We start from the raw sequence: 17,089 nt of genomic DNA, 5'->3' as shown, positions 1-17,089 counted from the left end.
GGCCTCCCCCAGCCTTCCCAGGGACGCGCGTTTGCACCGTGTGTGCGCGGAGGCCTCAGCCCCGGCCCGGCCCCCGAGCCCCCTGCGCCGGTGGGGGAAGGCGGCGGGATTGGGAACAGCGCTTCGCGTTCGGTGTCTGCACCTTCCCCGCTCTGCCGTAGGTACTGGGCCAATCTGAAGCTCTGGTTCAAGCAGAAGATCAGCAAGGAGGAGTTTGACCTAGAAGCGCGCAGGCTTCTCACACAAGACAACGGTAAAAAGTCAGCTTGTGTTTGTTTTCCTGCCGGCTCTCGCCTTGCACGGTGCTTTCCAAACAGGGAAGTTGCTTGGAGAGAAATAAGAATGGCCAGGGTTCCAGTGGCGGGAGAGTTGACAAGGGGGGAGGGGCCTCGGTAGAGTTGAAAAGGTGGGAGGTGCCTTGGCCTTCCAGGGGAAATCCCTTTGTGCCCCCAGCATTGGCAGGCAATTTGGTCTTGTGTAAATATGGTAAAAAGGTAAAATATGCTGTCCCAGCAATAAAAAGGCCTTTTTAAATGTCACTGTAGAGACCCAGTCTTTTCCATACTGTGCTCTTCCTTTGGTTAAGGTGGGACTGGTGCGGGGGCTGAAGTGGGGAAGAGACCCCTAAATTCACCTAGGGGATCTTGCAGCGGGCAGATCTCCTTCCTGTCCTTCTGGGGGTGGCAAATTGAAGGGTGAGATTCTTTTGCTCTTGCCTCTGCATGGGCTTGCAAACACTGGTGGGCATTGCTGAGAGCGTTGTGGGATCTCCTGGCTTCCATGTTCATGCTCCCTGTGGGGAAGGGCAGGGAGTTTGTTGGTGCATTGGCTCAAAGGCCCAAGCTGATCACGTAACCCTCTGACCTTGCTTATGGAGTTCGTCTTCACTCTTTCTAACATATGACTATTCACTCCATGTTCCAGTAAGCCTTCTGTGAAGAAGTTTTGTTTTATCATAAACCTGTTTGACTTAACTTCACCTTTCTGGGGCTGGGTCTTACTGATCCTCTTCTGGCAAACCCACAATCCCTGCTACTACAAGTCTGCGTGGCTGGAGGGGCAGCTGGTCCTCCTCCTTCTGGCTGAATAATACACCAGACGTTTCACCTTGCATGCTGTAGGGCTGGATTTGTGTGTGTGGCACACTGAGAATTGACCTAACTTGTTTCCATGTCATCTGTAGTATCCTTTTTTTTTTTTTTCAGTGTGGTAGTAGCAGATTCTGGGTCCAGCAGAAGCAAACTCTCTCTTACAAAAAAAAAGGAATTGAAAGTTGTACCTGGATAGCTAAGCACATGGGGAGGAGCCAGCTGTGGAAAAGAATGGAGAGATGGCTTTGAGGGGCTGCCTGTGGGGGGAGTTGTGTTGCTAATGACCTGTCTGTTTCCACACAGTCCACTCTCACAATGATTTCCTCCTGGCCATACTTACCCGATGCCAGATCTTGGTTTCTGCACCAGGTAAGTCCCAGGGAGCCTCACGAAAAACAGTTGGGTAGCAACGCTTTGCCACCTCTGTGGCTGGGGGGGGGGGTTGTACAAAGCACTCCAACTTTCTGAGCCTTAATGTTCGTGTTCTTTTTGCTGTACAGGCCAAAGGGTAGCGAAGCAGGGATCCAGCTGACTTCAGCAGAGCTGCTTTTGTCAATAAGCTGCGTGTGCCTGGTGCGAGGGTGACGCTGGATCGCTGTGTGCGATAAGCCCCTTTGATTTCTGGATTGGGTGTGTGCTGTGAGCTGATGTGTAAAGGGAGACGTTGCTTTGCCTTTGATCTGTCTTGCTGTACTGCTTCCTCTCGCTTCTGAACTTGATGATGCTCTTTGTTCTTCTCTCTGCTGGGGATGTCATTTTGGGGAGCTGGATGTTGCTGACTGATCTTGAAATCAAGTACGTATTTGATAGAAAAATGCTTACTGGGAGTGCTTACAGCGAGTCTCGGTTGAGCTATGGCCAATTAACCCAACCCTCTCCAGATGGTTAACCTTTTAGCTTAGTAAGCATTTTGGATGGCTGTCGTTGAGTGGTTTGGTCTCTGGAAGAGCTCTCTATCCAGAGGGTGGATAGGAAAGACGGTGGAGCTGTGGGTCAAGGTACGAAACTGCTGTATAGTATGGGAGAGAGAACGTGGCAGCTCTGACAGGCTGAGAGACGAGGGCTTTGAGAGGAGAGAACACCTCTTGTTAGGGTACTTGATGTAGCTTGAGGAAGGAGAAAAGGCAAAGTTTGTGGATACCCACAGCTTTTTCTGTTGTAGCTGGTCATTAACTGTAGCAGCTCTGCTAGTTAAATGCTAACCTCCTCCACCTCCAAACTTGTTTGCTCTTGAACTTTACACATTGTGAGTCCCAGACTTGTCCTCTTCAGCGGTCTCTACTCATGTAATTCAGAAGATTTTTGTCAAAATCTTGTTGCTCCCTGCCTCTGAATTAAAGTACCTACAGCTGGATTATAAAAAGAAAGCAAAAGAACATCAATATCCCTGTATTATCTGAAGTAGCTGAGGCTAAATTAGGAGGAGGTGGGGGAGTGCCCACATTCTCTGAGTTCAGCACTGAGCTGGTGGGAGTGTTGGAAGGGAGATCACAGCTCAGAGGTCTTGCTTCTGAGTGGCAGAAGTCAGGTTAGAGCCCATCTCCGGGTGATGAAGGTTGGGGTTGTTTATTCCTGTGTGCACCACTCTGTGCTTCACTGTATTGAGCTTCCTTTGCCTCTTTACCCCACCCCTTAGGCTCCTACAGCTCTTCTGCAGTTGTCCAGTCAGGCTGTGTCTGCCTTGGCTTAAACAGCTCGGATTTGTCAGCAAGCTCTGCTTGCTCCCCAGGGCCCCTTTTTCCAAGGCTTTCTAGGGGTGTGGTAAAAGTAGGAGCCCCAGCACAAAGCAGGCTGGTCTCCACAGGTGCCCTCCATATGCTCATTACTTCCTGCTTGATCTTTCTAAAATTCGAGTCCTTGCCAAGGACTTCTCCTTGTGTCTTACTGAAACTTAGTCTCTTCAGGAGCTCTTGAAGAACCTTTCTTTGTAGTTCTTCAGCAGATCAGTGACAGTGTGACAGAGCAAGTACTGGCCAGCTGGTCACCTCCATTGCTTTCAGGCAGGCTTTTTTGGTTCTGCCCACAGATCTACAGAAGCCAGCTTGGAAAAAAATCCATTTAATGTGTGTTTGTGTTCTTAAAGATGTGTTTTAAGTCCCTGCAGTTAACAGCACTTACTGCTGGTCCCTTCTAGAGTCTCTGGTTTGCCTCCTTGAATCACTGCAAGGTCTCCCAGCGATTCTGGAGCTGATCTGTACTGAGCCAGATACCACTGGCTGGTAACTCTATTGCAGACACATCTTACTGACCCATCTTCTGCTGTGTGTGGTTAGCAGGTTGTACCTGCAAGCCCAGGAGAGCACGAGAGGGGAATACGAGGTGTTCTGCCTTGGTTTCTTTTTTCCCCTCTAGGTGCCAGCCTGGCACCTGCTAGGTGGGTTGTGTTTTGGGGGTGTGTGTGTGTGTTTGTTTGTGTTTTTTTTTCCCCATGTAAGAATGGAACACTAACGGGCTATTGTCTGCACCACTGTCTTTTGGGTAGAAGGTGTTTCCTTCACCATTCGTGGAAACGAGTGACTTTAAAGAAGTGTGTGTGCTGCTCTTGGCACGCCATCACAGGGGTTACTGCTGCACGGACTTTCCACCTGCGTGTGAGAGAGGCAAGGGGAAAGAACCTTCTTTCTAATGCTGTTTTGTATTAAAATAAAGCATGTGGCCAGCTTTAAAAGTGTACTTGATATTGTGACATTTAAGTAGGAAATACATAGAGATGGCATTTTTAAGGAGTCATTCTAACTTGTAATGCCACTGCCCAGGGAAGTGGTGGAGTCACTGTCCCTGGAGGTATTTAAAAGATGTGTAGATGAGGTGCTGAGGGATATGGTTTAGTGGTGGACTTGGCAGTGCTGTGTTAATGATTGGACTTGATGATCTTAAAAGTCTTTTCCAACCTAAATTATTCTATATGTTGAACCATGCAGACAAACCCATCTGATCCAGATTTTGCTGCCTCTGGTTGTAGTAGTTCTATCTGGGCTTACTGGGGAACACTGGGTGAATGTGGCCCTTCGTGAGCATTTTCCATCTCCACCTATCATCTGTTTAGGCTGTTGGCTGTGAGAACTTCAAATCCCAGTTCAGCAGCCTCTGTGGCACGGGACATTTCGAACTTGGTGATTGAGAGGGAGGGAAGTTCATGTCCGCTCTGGAGTGCCTGACCGGCTGAGGTAGCTCCTGTTGAGCTCCCACTGAGGACACGGCAGGATGCTGAACAATCCTGCATCTGAATTCTCTGCCCTTTTTAAAAATGGGTGGTGTTGTTCCTGCTGGTAGCCATGTTTGTAAAGACAAGCATAAATGCTTGAGTGGCATCCAGCTGTAACATAACTGGAAAGCTGTGAAAGTGCCTGAAAGAGGAACTTTCTAGAAATATGCTATCCAAAATCCTAGAGTGCCTTAATGGAGACTTTAGGTTGGGTGCACCAGCCTGAGTGGTGGCACACTTCCCATTACAAGAAAGTTGTTTTCTTTGGTATTCTTACCAGTACTTTCAGAAGTGCTTTTCTGAATTTGTCTGGTGGTTTTGTTCCCCAAAAAAATCCATCAGGAGGAACTTCAGTTTAAAGCCATCTTTAACCTTGCATGGACTTGCTCACTAAGCTTATAGGATCATGGAATGTGTTGGGTTGGAAGGAACCTTTAAAGGTCATCTGGTCCAACCCCCCTGCAGTGAGCAGGGACATTTTCAAATAGAGCAGGTTGCTCAGGGCCCCCTCCAGCCTGACCTTGAATATTTCCAGGGGTGGGGCTTTTACCACCAGTCTGGGCAACCTGGGTCAGTGTTTCACCACCCTCAGTGCAAAAAATGTCTTCCTTATAGCTAGTCTGAGTCTACTGTCTTTTAGTTTAAAACAATCACCCCTTGTCCTGTCACAACAGGCCCTGCTAAAAAAAAAAATCTGTCCCCATCTTTCTTATCGGCTCCCTGTAAGTATTGAGAGGCTGCAGGAAGCTCTCCCCAGACCCTTCTCTGGCTGAATCACCCCAACTCTCTCAGCCTGACCTCGCAGCAGAGGGATTCCAGCCCCCTTATTTTCGTGGCCTCATCTGGACCTGCTCCAGCAGGTCCATGTCCTTCTTACACTGGGTGTTCCAGAGCTGGACTCAGCATTGTAGCTGGGCTCTCACCAGAGTGGAGCAGAGGGACAGAATCCCCTCCCTCGACCTGCTGACCACGCTTCCTTTTCTGCAGCCCAGGATAACTATGTTTGGACAATTGCAAGCAATGGAGTTCATGAGCTTTCTTGAGTTCGTACATATGTCACTTGAACTATTACCTCCTTCCTTACCTAAATGTTAACAACAAAATTGAGACAATTGCAAGCACCTGAGTTGGTGATACAAGGATTTTAATTTATTTGCTAGTAATCTGAAGCCAGCTAAAAGATGGTTCAGTGAATCAGAATTGTTGCTGGGGTAGCAGGAGCATTTTATTGTATGAGGGCCCACAGGCTTTGCTTGAAGGGCTGTCAACTGTGAGACAGGCTCAGGTCGCTCGTGTTCCACTTCTCTCCAGAGAGCTGGGAAGGGTGGAAAAAGCAGTAAATGGTAGTGTGAGTTGTTGACAGAGGAAGGTCAGAATATATTTGACTAAACCCTTGTCCCTGCAAGAAAATTAAAACCAAACCACCAAAAACCCCAACCAACCAACTGAAGACCAAATCAATGAGAGTGAGAAAACACACATTTCCTGTGCCTGGGTGCTCTGCTGTGACTGTCTCTGTCTGTATCTTGGTCCTTGCCTCCTGTGTGGCTGCTGCAGCACGTCAGGAAAACCTGACACCCTCTGTCTGAGCTGGCTGGTGCCATTGTGGCAGAGACTGGCAGCTCTTAGACAAACATTCTTATCTGTTGCTCATCTTTGAAGGCACTGTCAGCAGCCATTCCTGTGGCTTGTTAACATCTCATTCTCTCGCTATTAAGGTTAAATAAAAGCTGCTAACATTTCTGAAGCTTCACATCTGAGCCAACCCAGCCGTGTCATTTGTGGCCAGGAAGGCAAGTATGAGTTTTCTTAGAATACTAGAGGGAAATTCTCCTTTCTTCATCTACTGCAAGTCGGCTCTGGGTTCATTGCAATGGGGAATCAGAGATAGTATCTCACCTTTTCCTCCTCCTAAGCCAAGTCTGGCAAAGTTTTCATTAAATGTGCAGATTGAGACTCAATTAATTTGCATGTTTCAGATCTATTGTCAAAGACTAAAAATTTAGTTGCTATTTAGTGTAAAAGTTGCTATTATTGCTACTAGGGAGATGTGCATTTACTGACAGCTTTGAAATGGGCCTTAACACACTTAATTCTCCCTGCTTAGAAGGAGTCTGACCTGCTGTAGAGGAGAGGAGGAAGAAGAAAGGACTTGTCTGTAAAGAGCTAAACATCTTGGGAGAGAAGTAGCGTGGGTTTTTTATAGATCCTAAGATGAAAGTCCCAAGATACCAATGGAGGGTAAGAGTAGTCCTTGAGATGATTGTCCACGGTGCTTTCCAGCACCCCCTTGTTAAGGATATGGTGAAGTGTTGTAGTGATGAGTAGAGACACCAGCTTTACAATTTTTTGAGAGGGCTTATTTATTTTTTTCCTATAATTGGCTAGTGGATTTTGCCAGCAGGGTTTGTTGTAGACCATTGGATTTCACCTCGCTAACAGGATGTAGCTAAACTTTTCAGGCAGCATTTGTTAATAGGGAGAAGATGCCATCTATGTGTGTGTGTAGGTTGTTTCTAACCCCTTCTTAGCAGTTCACCGTTCAAAAACTTCACCTGAGTCTGCTGTTTTATTGGGATGGCTGCTGTCACTTCGTCTGTTTGTAGAGGAAGTGCCAAAGGCTGGCTGAGGTGTAGCCAGGGAACATCTGAGACATTGCCATGCTGTCAGCACCACCTGTCAGCAGAGCTACAACCTCTGCTTCAGGGGCAACAAGTACTTTCAGAGCTGACTTGTCCAAGCTCTTGGGAGGCAGGCAGGGACCCTGGCACAAGGCACATTCTGCTCCAGAGGAGAAGGGGTGCTTGCTCCCTCTGCAAAACCAAAGGAGGAGGAGGATGATGACACAAAGCAGAGGCTGCCTATGTAGCCACGAGAGGGCTGTCCAGTCTTTGGGTTGCAGTTCTTGTTTGCTGTCAGCAAGAACATGCACATCCAGTGCAACTTTGTCTTAAGCCCAAATGTATCTGAAGGGATTGTTCACAGATCCTGTAAACCCATCAGTGGGAAATCTGGGCTGTCCTTGCCAAGAGCAGTGTGATTATCAGGATGTGGTTTGACCTACTGTAAGTGTAGCTGTCAAACAGCACACAGTGGACTTCTGAGCGGTCTTTTCAAGGTGATGTGGCCAAGTGTATGTATTTACTGGTGCTATACAATAATCTCTTCTTCAGCTGCTTGCCAGCTCTGGTTGGTCACAGGCTCACTGCTCATGTTGGTGTTATCCTGTTCTGGGCTCAGCAACCTTTGCAGTTCTTCCACCCTCTTTTTTCCCCTCGGTGTAACAAGAACAATCAGCTGCTATGTTTAACAGAGATCAGAGACAAAGCTTGCTAAAGCTGATGGGGAGCTGTGAAAGCAGAGTAGTAGTGAGTCAGACTGCTCAATCTGCTGACTAGCATCTGACCTAATCCGGGATTTGGGAGCAGAATCCCCCTCTGAGAAAGCTCCTGTCATCTTCCTGTTGGAACGCATGGCTCTTCCTTGTTGCTTTACTTGGAGGTTGTGGTCATCTCTTCTCCCATGGCTTTTTGTGTGTGGACACGAATTTCTGCTGAGGTAATGGAGTGAGTCATACTAGCAGGGGGCTGACAAAGGAAAGGCTGTTCTTCCCTGAGAAATCGCTCTGGGTCATGGCTGTTGATTTTGGGCTAAGGGTTAGCTGGATGCCAAATGTTAAGGGTTTTCCAGCGTGAACAGGTTGAACCTGGCCCTAAACCTACTGAGTAGAGTTGTTTTCTTTTCAATTTGTAGAAGGTGCTGGATCTCTGCCATGGCCAGGTGGCTCTGCAACTAAACCTGGAAAACCCAAAGGAAAGAAAAAGATTTCTTCAGTTCGACAGAAGTTTGATGTAAGTGTCCACGGTTAGATGGTCACAGCTCTGTGACATTCTGTTAGGGATGAAGAGCACAGCAGGTGGTACTTCTTATCACAGGGATGAACATCCAACACATGCAGTGGTACACGTCATATTTATTTTGAGTTCTTGGCCGGGGCAAGAGGTGGGGGTTAGTGGCTGCTGCCTCTTTTGTGGAAGCCTCTTGGGAGAATGTCTATGGTGTGACCTGTCTTTATTAGACCCCAGGGAATCTGTGAAAGAACACCTAAATGTCAAAGCTGCAAAAGTTTGTATTCCAGGAACCAACAAGGAGTAACTTTAGCTTTCCGGTCACTGCAGTAACGCATGGGCAGGTCGTTCACAGCCTTATTGAACTTCCTCATTCTCTGCAGTATCTTGTTGACATGTCTGCCAAATTCTTGTAGCAGAAGTATTTTCTTATTTATTCAGGCAGTCAGACAGAATTCTGTGATTGTATGATCCCCTCCACAGGACTCTGCAATCCAAAATGTTAGGAGTTATGTGTTCCTTGGGTGGAATGTTTTTAGAGGGTCGGGTTGTTTCAGAACTGAAAATGCTTTGCAAAGATGCTGCCTTCTGGCAGGTGGCAGAGAAATGTGCACGATTGGTTCACGTTGTGGTGAAGGCTCTGTGCACACACCTGGTGCTGTCATGTGCCTGTTCTGCAGGTGTTCCTGTGCAGCCAGCTTGGAGGGAGCCTGCTGTGATAGGGGACTGGGATGGGGCGCTGGCTTCCAGGGGTGGGGTTTGATAAGGTGGTTCCAACTGAATTAATGGTTGTTGAAAGGGAGAGTGTCTATCTCGTACTGAGCCAGATTTATCAGGTCTGAGCACATCACAGTCTGGTTCCGTTCTCTGACAAGGCAGAAAACTAATTGGGGGGAAAAAAAGATCCAAACCCCCAAGCTTCTCCTGCTGGTCTGCGGTGAGATGCACGCCAGAGCCAGCACAGAGGGGCTGGGGTTAGAGGAGAAGGGTGGGCACGTGAAACCTCCCACTTGGCTACGAGAGGTCAGCTTGGCTGAAGTGCATGCTGCCCTTCTAGGCACTATACTTAGATACTCTGTGTGGCTCAGAGGGATGCGAGTGCAGCGGAAGGCTTGTTGTCTTTAGAAGCTCCTGAAATATTTTTGCAGTGTCTACAGCTATGACCTGAATTCTGATGGTGGCCTGTGTTCCTTTTGTTTTTAAACTTCCCATAACTGTCCGATAGCAAGGAGAGGAGAGCTTGAGAAGCAAGTCATGATGTAGCTGAAGTCTTGAAGTTTGATTTACTCAGTACGCCTGCCCCCACATTGCACCTGGTGTGTGTGTTTATACATGCATTCCTGGAATGCTTGGTAATAACTGCTGTGTGAAGTGTATGTTATGATAAACGGGCTTGTCTGTTGCTGATGGAATTCCTGAGTATTGTGAACTTGAGGTGCCTTGATATTTCCTGATGGTTTCCCTTACTAGTCAGAATAACACCTGTGAATGACCACAGGTTTGTTCCAGCTGACTTCTGCTCTCCCAAACTATGTTCCTCTTAAGAGGAGTTTAGATTTTGAAGGTCTTTTTTTCCAAAGCATACAGACATGTAGCTTTCCCGTAATGACAGCGTAAGCCTTCAGAATTACAGGGAGGGAAACCTGCTTTCACACCATTAGTGGGTGGGCTGGTTTTCACTCTGAGTTAAATGCCACACTGTCCTTTGAATAAAGCGGCCCTCCTTCCTCTCCTGAAACTGAAATGTGAGAAACCCACTTTGCTGTATATTCATTGTTTATATTTAAAGTATGTGTTTGTCTTGATGCCCCGTAAGAGCCTTGCAGCAATCTGTGTTCCAGAGCCACCGGATTTGTGGCTCTGGAATGTTGAGGGACAGAAGTTGTGGGAGTACTTGGTGGGGCAGGTCAGTGTTGTTCCCTTGCAGGTCAGTGCTGAGCCGAGTGCATCTGGGCTCAAGGATCAATCATTCTCATCTGCTTCCCTCCCTGCCCTTCAGCTGGGGAGTGAGACTTCCTGGGAGCCACCACAACCACTCAAAGCTTGAGACACCAGCTCAGCAAGGGAATTATGCTGGAATATATGGGGTCTAGGAAGTGAGGGTTGCCACCTTCGTGTATGAATACCTGTTCTGTGATGGCTTTTTTTCTAAATAACTGAGTCAGTTCTAAAGAGCAGCCACAATCCATCTCAGAGTCAATGACTGCTCAGTGACATAGCTCTGTTTAGTGCATTGAAAGCACACAGGGCGATTAGAGTATGAAATTCAGAACTGGATTTTGACTAAGTTGTTGCATTTAAAACTTTAAAGAAATGTAAGAATCACTTAATTGCACAAGCTTAGAATCATAGGTTTTAATCTTGGTGGAAACCGTACAGTTAGTAAGTAAAATACACCCTGCCATACAAGAATGACTAAGCAGATGAGAACTCTTCAGTATAGAAGGAGGTGACTGAGACACGTGAAATTCAGTAAAGTCATCACTGTGCTGGGTAACGTGAACAAAGATAAAAAGGGACAGTGACTGACCACATTTGAGACTTGCTAAATGCACATCATTTTCCTGTAAGTGAGAACTACAGAACAAACCAGAGGAAATGACCCTTCACGTGGTGCCCTGTTCTGGTTCCGTGTGAAAAGGGGTTCAGGGCAGGACCCACATGGAACAGAACTATGTGCTCCCTTCCCCCCTCCCCCCCAGAGAGAGAGAGAGAGACTTTGAAAAAAAACTGATAAGGGAGTTAAATGAAAAAAAATAAAATATATTGTTTAACAAGGAACAAAACGAAAAAGGGAGGTAAGAAAAAATATATACAAAGATTAGGGGAAATACAAAAGTAAACAAAATATACAAAACCCTCAGAAATAGTTCCAGGGTCCCATGGAGCAAAGCACGCACCTGACCCCCAGAGCCACAGGGCAGGAATGGAGTTAGCACCCACTTCCTGCCTCCTTCCAGAGTGTGTGTGGGAAGGGGAGGGAATACAATGGTTCACCCCCACCCGGGGTCCTCCCAGGTGCTGGAAGGTCACACCCCCACTCCAAGCCCCAAACCACAACATGCACTGTTAATCTTCAGGGTGCTGCTGGACACATTCATGGGTTGTTTAATGAAAGGATACCAACACTGACTCGGGAATTTCTTCAGTTAGAGATTTTTGGAGGTTGGGAGAATATCCTGGGGACAAATACCACAGCAGGACAAGCAGAGTGATATCACAGAATCACAGAATGTTAGGGGTTGGAAGGGACCTCCAGAGATCGAGTCCAACCCCCCTGCCAGAGCAGGACCATCTAGTCTAGGGAATGTTGTTATAGGTGTTTGCTTTCCATCTGGAGACCAGATGTTTGGCTTGATGAAGTAAAGGGTCTGACTGGGTGTTTATCTTTTACTCTAATATTATATTCATTACAGCACCGGTTCCAGCCTCAGAATCCACTGTCTGGAGCCCAGCAGTTTGTGGCAAAGGATCCTCAGGAGGATGATGATTTGAAGCTGTGTTCTCATACCATGATGCTTCCTACACGTGGCCAGTTGGAAGGAAGGATGATCGTAACTGCGTACGAGCACGGGCTGGACAACGTGACAGAGGAGGCAGTGACAGCAGTGGTTTATGCTGTGGAGGTGAGACTGGGCTGGGCAGCAGTGGTGGTCTCACAGCAGCAACAGAAGCTCCTGTGTGGAGCAGGGAGTGGCGTCCCTCCGTGAGGAGAGGAAACCTGTTTCTCAAACTGCCCAATTTCCTCTGGAGGAGTAGGGTGGGAAGCAAAGGGCTTCCATGTTCGTGCCATCATAGATGGCATAAACCCTTGGATTTCTGGCTGCAAGTGTTAATTTTGAAGTACTGCATATGAAGAACTCAGACATGCTTAAGTGCCTGTTCTGGAAAATGCTGTTCCTGTCTCTTAAAAGCAGGGACAGAGCAGGAGCTCCATTTCAAAAGGTTCTATTAAAAAAAAAAGCCATTACAGGTGCAGGTATCTGGGATGGAAGTGAAGTGGCAGAATTGGGTAGTACCTGCAGGTGAAGTGCTGGGTTGGGCCATCAGTGGTGCATCACAGCCATACTTGGAGTGTTGATGTGTGCATGGTTTTCTGGAGTCAGAATGTGGAGGCCAACCTGAAGTCCCCGTCTGAGAGTGAGGCCAACTTAAGAAGCAGTTGTTGTCCCTTCTTCTCAGACAGTTGATTCTCCAGCACTTTCCAGGCCACTGAAGAGTCTGAAAAAGAGGAGTGAGTGGCTTTTCACTGTAGTTTTAGGGCCGGTGTTTCAGTACAAGTGTAACACCTAGTGCCAGTTATGAAGTCTCTTAACTCTATCAAGGGGATCACAGGTTGGGAATTTCCTGGCATTTAAGAAACCTCTTTGACATTTTAGGCAGCTCGTCCCATATTGAAGTACAGTTCACGGGCTAATGCACAAGTAGGTGCACAGTGCCATGTTCTCTGTTCAGATGTTTCAGACAGTGAAAACATACTGCAGTTTCTTCATCTCTTGACCTCCTTATGTCTGCAGATCCTTGTCTTGCCACTTGGTGAGGCACTTCACATACCCGTGGCATGGTAGAGTGAACAAATCGGCATGTGTAATAAAATTGTTTTTCATTGCAGAACCACCTTAAGGATATTTTGACCTCTGTGATATCCAGGCGGAAGGCCTATCGCCTGAGAGACGGCCACTTCAAGTATGCCTTCGGGAGCAACGTTAACCCTCAGCCGTACCTGAAGAACAGTGTTGTTGCCTATAACAACTTAATTGAGTGGTAAGGAGGTCTCGGCACACTGCTAATTTCAGATGCAATTTGCTAGCCTTAAAGCTACTCTGAGGGGCGGTTTCTCTTTTTAGTTGTTAGAATCTGTTAATAATGGTGCTGAGCTTTCTCATACTCCAAAGGTATGGGTGTTGAGGACTGTACAGCTGAAGAGGGAGGGAGAACATGGGGATTTCTCAGCAGCAGAGTTTAGGACGGCCTCCCTCCCTTGCCTGTGCTTGTCCATCGATTTATGAAGGTGACCCCTGGCTCTCTGAATGTCCTTTGTAGTCACTGCTTTTTGGAAGCTGTAGTGAGTGACATAGGAATTCCACTGCTCTCAGGGGAACTGCCCCTGGGAAGAAGAGACCTGCCTTTGTGGGGACACCACTTGTGCCACAGGAATGAAGTGTCAGTGAGCGTCTGCAGAATGCTGCTGTCCTGGCATTTCCTGGATCCAAATGTATTTATGGTTCCTTGACTTGTCTTTCCAAGTCAGCAGAGCTTCAAGGTCACCTTGTTTTCCAAGGCCTCGATATCAAACAGCTTGTGCTGTTGATCTGTCAGTGTGTGTTTGAGAAGGCAGTAGTGTTTGTCTGTGGCAGCTTTTAGCAGTTGACAGGAGGTTGTGGGTGGTTTAAGATTTAATTATAGCATTACAAGCACTAAAATCCAGTCCAGTCTAAACAACCCTAACAGCTAATGTCTTTCAATTTAATGGTGTGGGTGCCTTGATTTTTATGCTGGATAGAAGCTATTGCCTGTAACAAAAATCAGTTAAGCAGGTTTGAAGCGTGCTGAGGATCTGTTTGCACTGTTTTTATTGAACTGGAATTTTAAAGAGATTGTCATTACAGCTGCAATAATTTTATGTACATAAGGGCAAAGTCAACTGATACAGAAAAGCAAACCCTGAGGCCAAGCCTCTGCTGTATGACTTGCAGAGCGGGGGCTGTTTTCTTGACTAGAAGGTTTCAGTACCTGCTTTGTCTACAGCCCTCCAACCTTTGTGACACCTTCTGCTGGTCAGGGTCTTGCTCCCCAGCCCCTGCCCGACGATGCTGAGCAGCAGGCAGCTCTACTCCTGGCATGCTCTGGGGACACCTTACCAGCATCGCTGCCACCGGTGAACATGTATGACCTTTTTGAGGCATTACAGGTAAGCTGTTCAGGTCACACTGTTATGTCATGTCACAGGCAGTGCTGCCCTGAGCATCACTTACTGGTCTCAGGTTTGATTTACATGCGTGAAAGGGGATTTGATTTCTTCTCCTACAGTCTCCTTCCTCCCGTGTCTCAAATTTAAAATTCTATGGCTTCAACTTCCTCCCAGTATTGGGTAATGGTTTACTTAGAGTCAGCTCATGACTTAACTGCTGCCCTTGGTCAGAGAGTTGATGAGAAAATCTGTCTCTTCTCACAGCTACATAAGAAAGGTGAACTCTTCTGCTGTGGCAAGGCTGCAGTGATTATATCAGAACTGAGCTAGACTGAGATTTTGACAGCAATGCAGCAGAGTGACTTGCCTGTCATGTCCCTTTTTTACTCCTCATGTTCCACCTGGGTACTTAGAGGAATATTTGGTCCTGGCATGCAGGCTGCTGTAGTGGGTTGGCTGTGATCACCCCAGCCCTGGGGAGGTGTCTCAAGTGGGCTGTATGAATCTTCCTGTGGAGACCTACGCCTGTGGTTCCCTCCCTCTCTGGCAGCTCTGGGGACATTCAGGCTACTTTGAATGTCTAAAATTAGCTGTGAGAAATTCCCCCTTGATCTCTGCTATTGTGAGCAAGCCTTGAGATTTTGTCTCAAGGCTGTGGAGACAGACCACTCATTGCAAGATCTATAATCAAGCATTCATTTCATGTGTTTGGTCAGAACTGTTGTTTGTAAGATTCTGATCACAAGTTATTGCTTGTCCTCACAAGAGCAAAATGATGATTTCCTTACGGTGGCAGCCCTGTGGCAGGAAGCTGCTCTGTGCTGGCTCCTGTGGCAGTGCTGGCAGGTCACAGCTCTCCTCGTGTGCCAGCCTCCCTCCCCGCTCGGCAGCGCCGGCGCGCTCGTCGTCCTGCAGCACAGGGAGGTTACTCCCTGGCAGCCTGGGGAGAAGTGCCCGGAAGGGTGATGCTCGTTTTCTAACGTGTGTCTCCAGGTGCACAAAGAAGTCATTCCTGCGCACACTGTCTACGCTCTAAACATTGAGAGAATCGTCATGAAACTCTGGCATCCAAACCACGAGGAGCTACAGCAGGATCAGATCCATCGCCAGCGCCTGGCGGCGAAGGAGGGGCTCCTGCTCTGCTAGAGCAGCTCTGCCAGGCTCGGGTGGCTGCGCTGCTCTCCCTTGGGCCTGACGCTCGGACGCTTGTCGTAAACCTCTGGGTCAGCGTTTCAAGGATGACCTAAGTTATGAGTCAAGTTTCCTATGGAAATATGACTGAGTTGTGGCACACCTCCTCTGCTTCCCCAGAGTCACGTGCCATGGAGGGCTTGCAGCAATCCCACTGAACTGGAAAGCAGAAACAAGAGTTGTTTGCAAAGACTGTTTTAGGGAAAATAAATGTAAAGGTGGAAGGAGTTGGTTTTAAATAAGGTGTATTTGTGTCATCTTTTGTGAGCATGGGGACTCTGCTGCCTTTCCCTTCCCCCTTCAGGTAGTTTCTCTTCTGAGCTCAGTTTCCAGGGGCCTTGCCCAACTTCTGTTGCACCTCTTGGGATCCTTTTCCATTCATTCAACTGGAAATGGGTGGGCTCTTTTGAAGTGCATAGGAGCAGTTCTGTAAACTGACACTGTTGCTCTTGTACCGGGGAACTTCTGATTAGAAACTGAGAAAAGAAGGCAACAAAGAGAATGGTCCTTTGTAGCCTGTCTTTTGAACTGTTCTGTGTCATAAAACATGGTGTGCATTCTTGTAGGAATTCCTCAGCTGTTAGGAAAACATTACTCGACAGTCAGCTCGACTGTCCCTGAGGTGTGACAGCAACTCCCAAATACATAGTCTGGGTTGCAGACTCCTTGGAATTGCAGCATGAACAAGATGTGATGTGCTGCTTCATTGTGAAAGACGTGCAACCACCCCTCTCCACCTGGGGATGCAGATCGCTGCAAGTATTGGTTTCTGGGAAGTATTTGTTTAGGAGAGCTGTCATCTTTTCCATATAGTTTCCTTCTGTACTGTGTCCCCAGGACTGAAGAGGGGCAGGTGACAAGTATTTCCTCCCAGTTACATTTTTTACAACTTCCTTTCTTGGCTCCCATGACTGTATGAGACCAGAGCTGTCGCTGTGTTCCTGGGTTTCCTGCATCCCCTTTTGGGAGGTGCTGTGGAACCAGGCACTGCAAGAGGCACTGCTCATGCAGGTGTCAATGGTTCTCATCATGAGAAGCCAATTTTAGGATTTTGAAGAAGCTGGGAAAGGCAACAGCAGAGAACCAGAGCAGAGTCTGGCAGGATGAGAGCAGTTGTACTTGGTAGGAATAGCAGCTTAAAAGTTGACCCCAGTGGCTTTTACATGACAGTTTTTTAAAACCAGTATTGAACCTGAGTAACTACATGTGGTGAGGATCATCGAGTCACCCAAAATATGGGCTCTGAGGTGTGGGAGGGGGATTTCCCAGATAAGTGTTATGCTTCTGGTGTAAAATGAAAACATTAAGTTTGTTTGTTAGAAACTTTGGGGCAGCTTTGAGGATTTCAGATCTGAAGAAAGCACGCAGCCTCTGACAGCATCACAAGTGAAATCTGAAACAAAATACCAAGTATGGCTGTCCTGGTTTGGGGTAAAATAGATCTGGTTCTGCTTAATTTTACTTTTTAGTTAAAGCTCTTCTAATTAACTGCTCTCTCTGAAGTGGTAGCAGCATTTTCATAAACTGTCTGGCTTTAGCAGGGGTAAGACTTCATGTTTGGAGTTACTGCTAGGGATTGGTGTGCAGACCAAGGCCACTGCTAAGCTTCTGTCCCACATGGAGGGGGGCAGAGAGTACCCGGCATGTGCAGGGAGGAGCGGGCAGGATAACTGACCACAAGATTCACCAGTGGGGTGTCCCATCCCACAGCTGGCATAGCCAGTAAAGCTGAAGGATCAGGAGAGGGAAGCCCTTCCCTCGCCCTTCCATTCTCTCTTCCGTGCGCTGCTGCTGCTGCAGTGGCCGGCATCCGAGGAGGACTTCATCCATCCTGCCTTTGATC

At 47.5% G+C, this 17,089-nt stretch overlaps 1 protein-coding gene across 1 annotated transcript; it reads left to right on the top strand.

Annotated features, from left to right (window-relative positions):
• Positions 1–161: 161 nt before the first annotated feature.
• Positions 162–15,485, top strand: TADA1 (transcriptional adaptor 1; the record flags this gene model as incomplete). Its single annotated transcript, XM_008942930.1, has 7 exons — positions 162–253; positions 1,395–1,460; positions 8,050–8,147; positions 11,561–11,770; positions 12,757–12,908; positions 13,893–14,055; positions 15,049–15,485. Coding segments are annotated over 7 exons (934 nt in total), but the record flags the coding sequence as incomplete, so codon positions are not given.
• Positions 15,486–17,089: the final 1,604 nt, after the last annotated feature.

Source organism: Merops nubicus, unplaced genomic scaffold (genome assembly GCF_000691845.1).
Source record: "Merops nubicus isolate BGI_N331 unplaced genomic scaffold, ASM69184v1 scaffold5046, whole genome shotgun sequence".
Lineage (NCBI taxonomy): Eukaryota > Metazoa > Chordata > Aves > Coraciiformes > Meropidae > Merops > Merops nubicus.
This window is presented reverse-complemented; position numbering and strand designations above follow the sequence as displayed.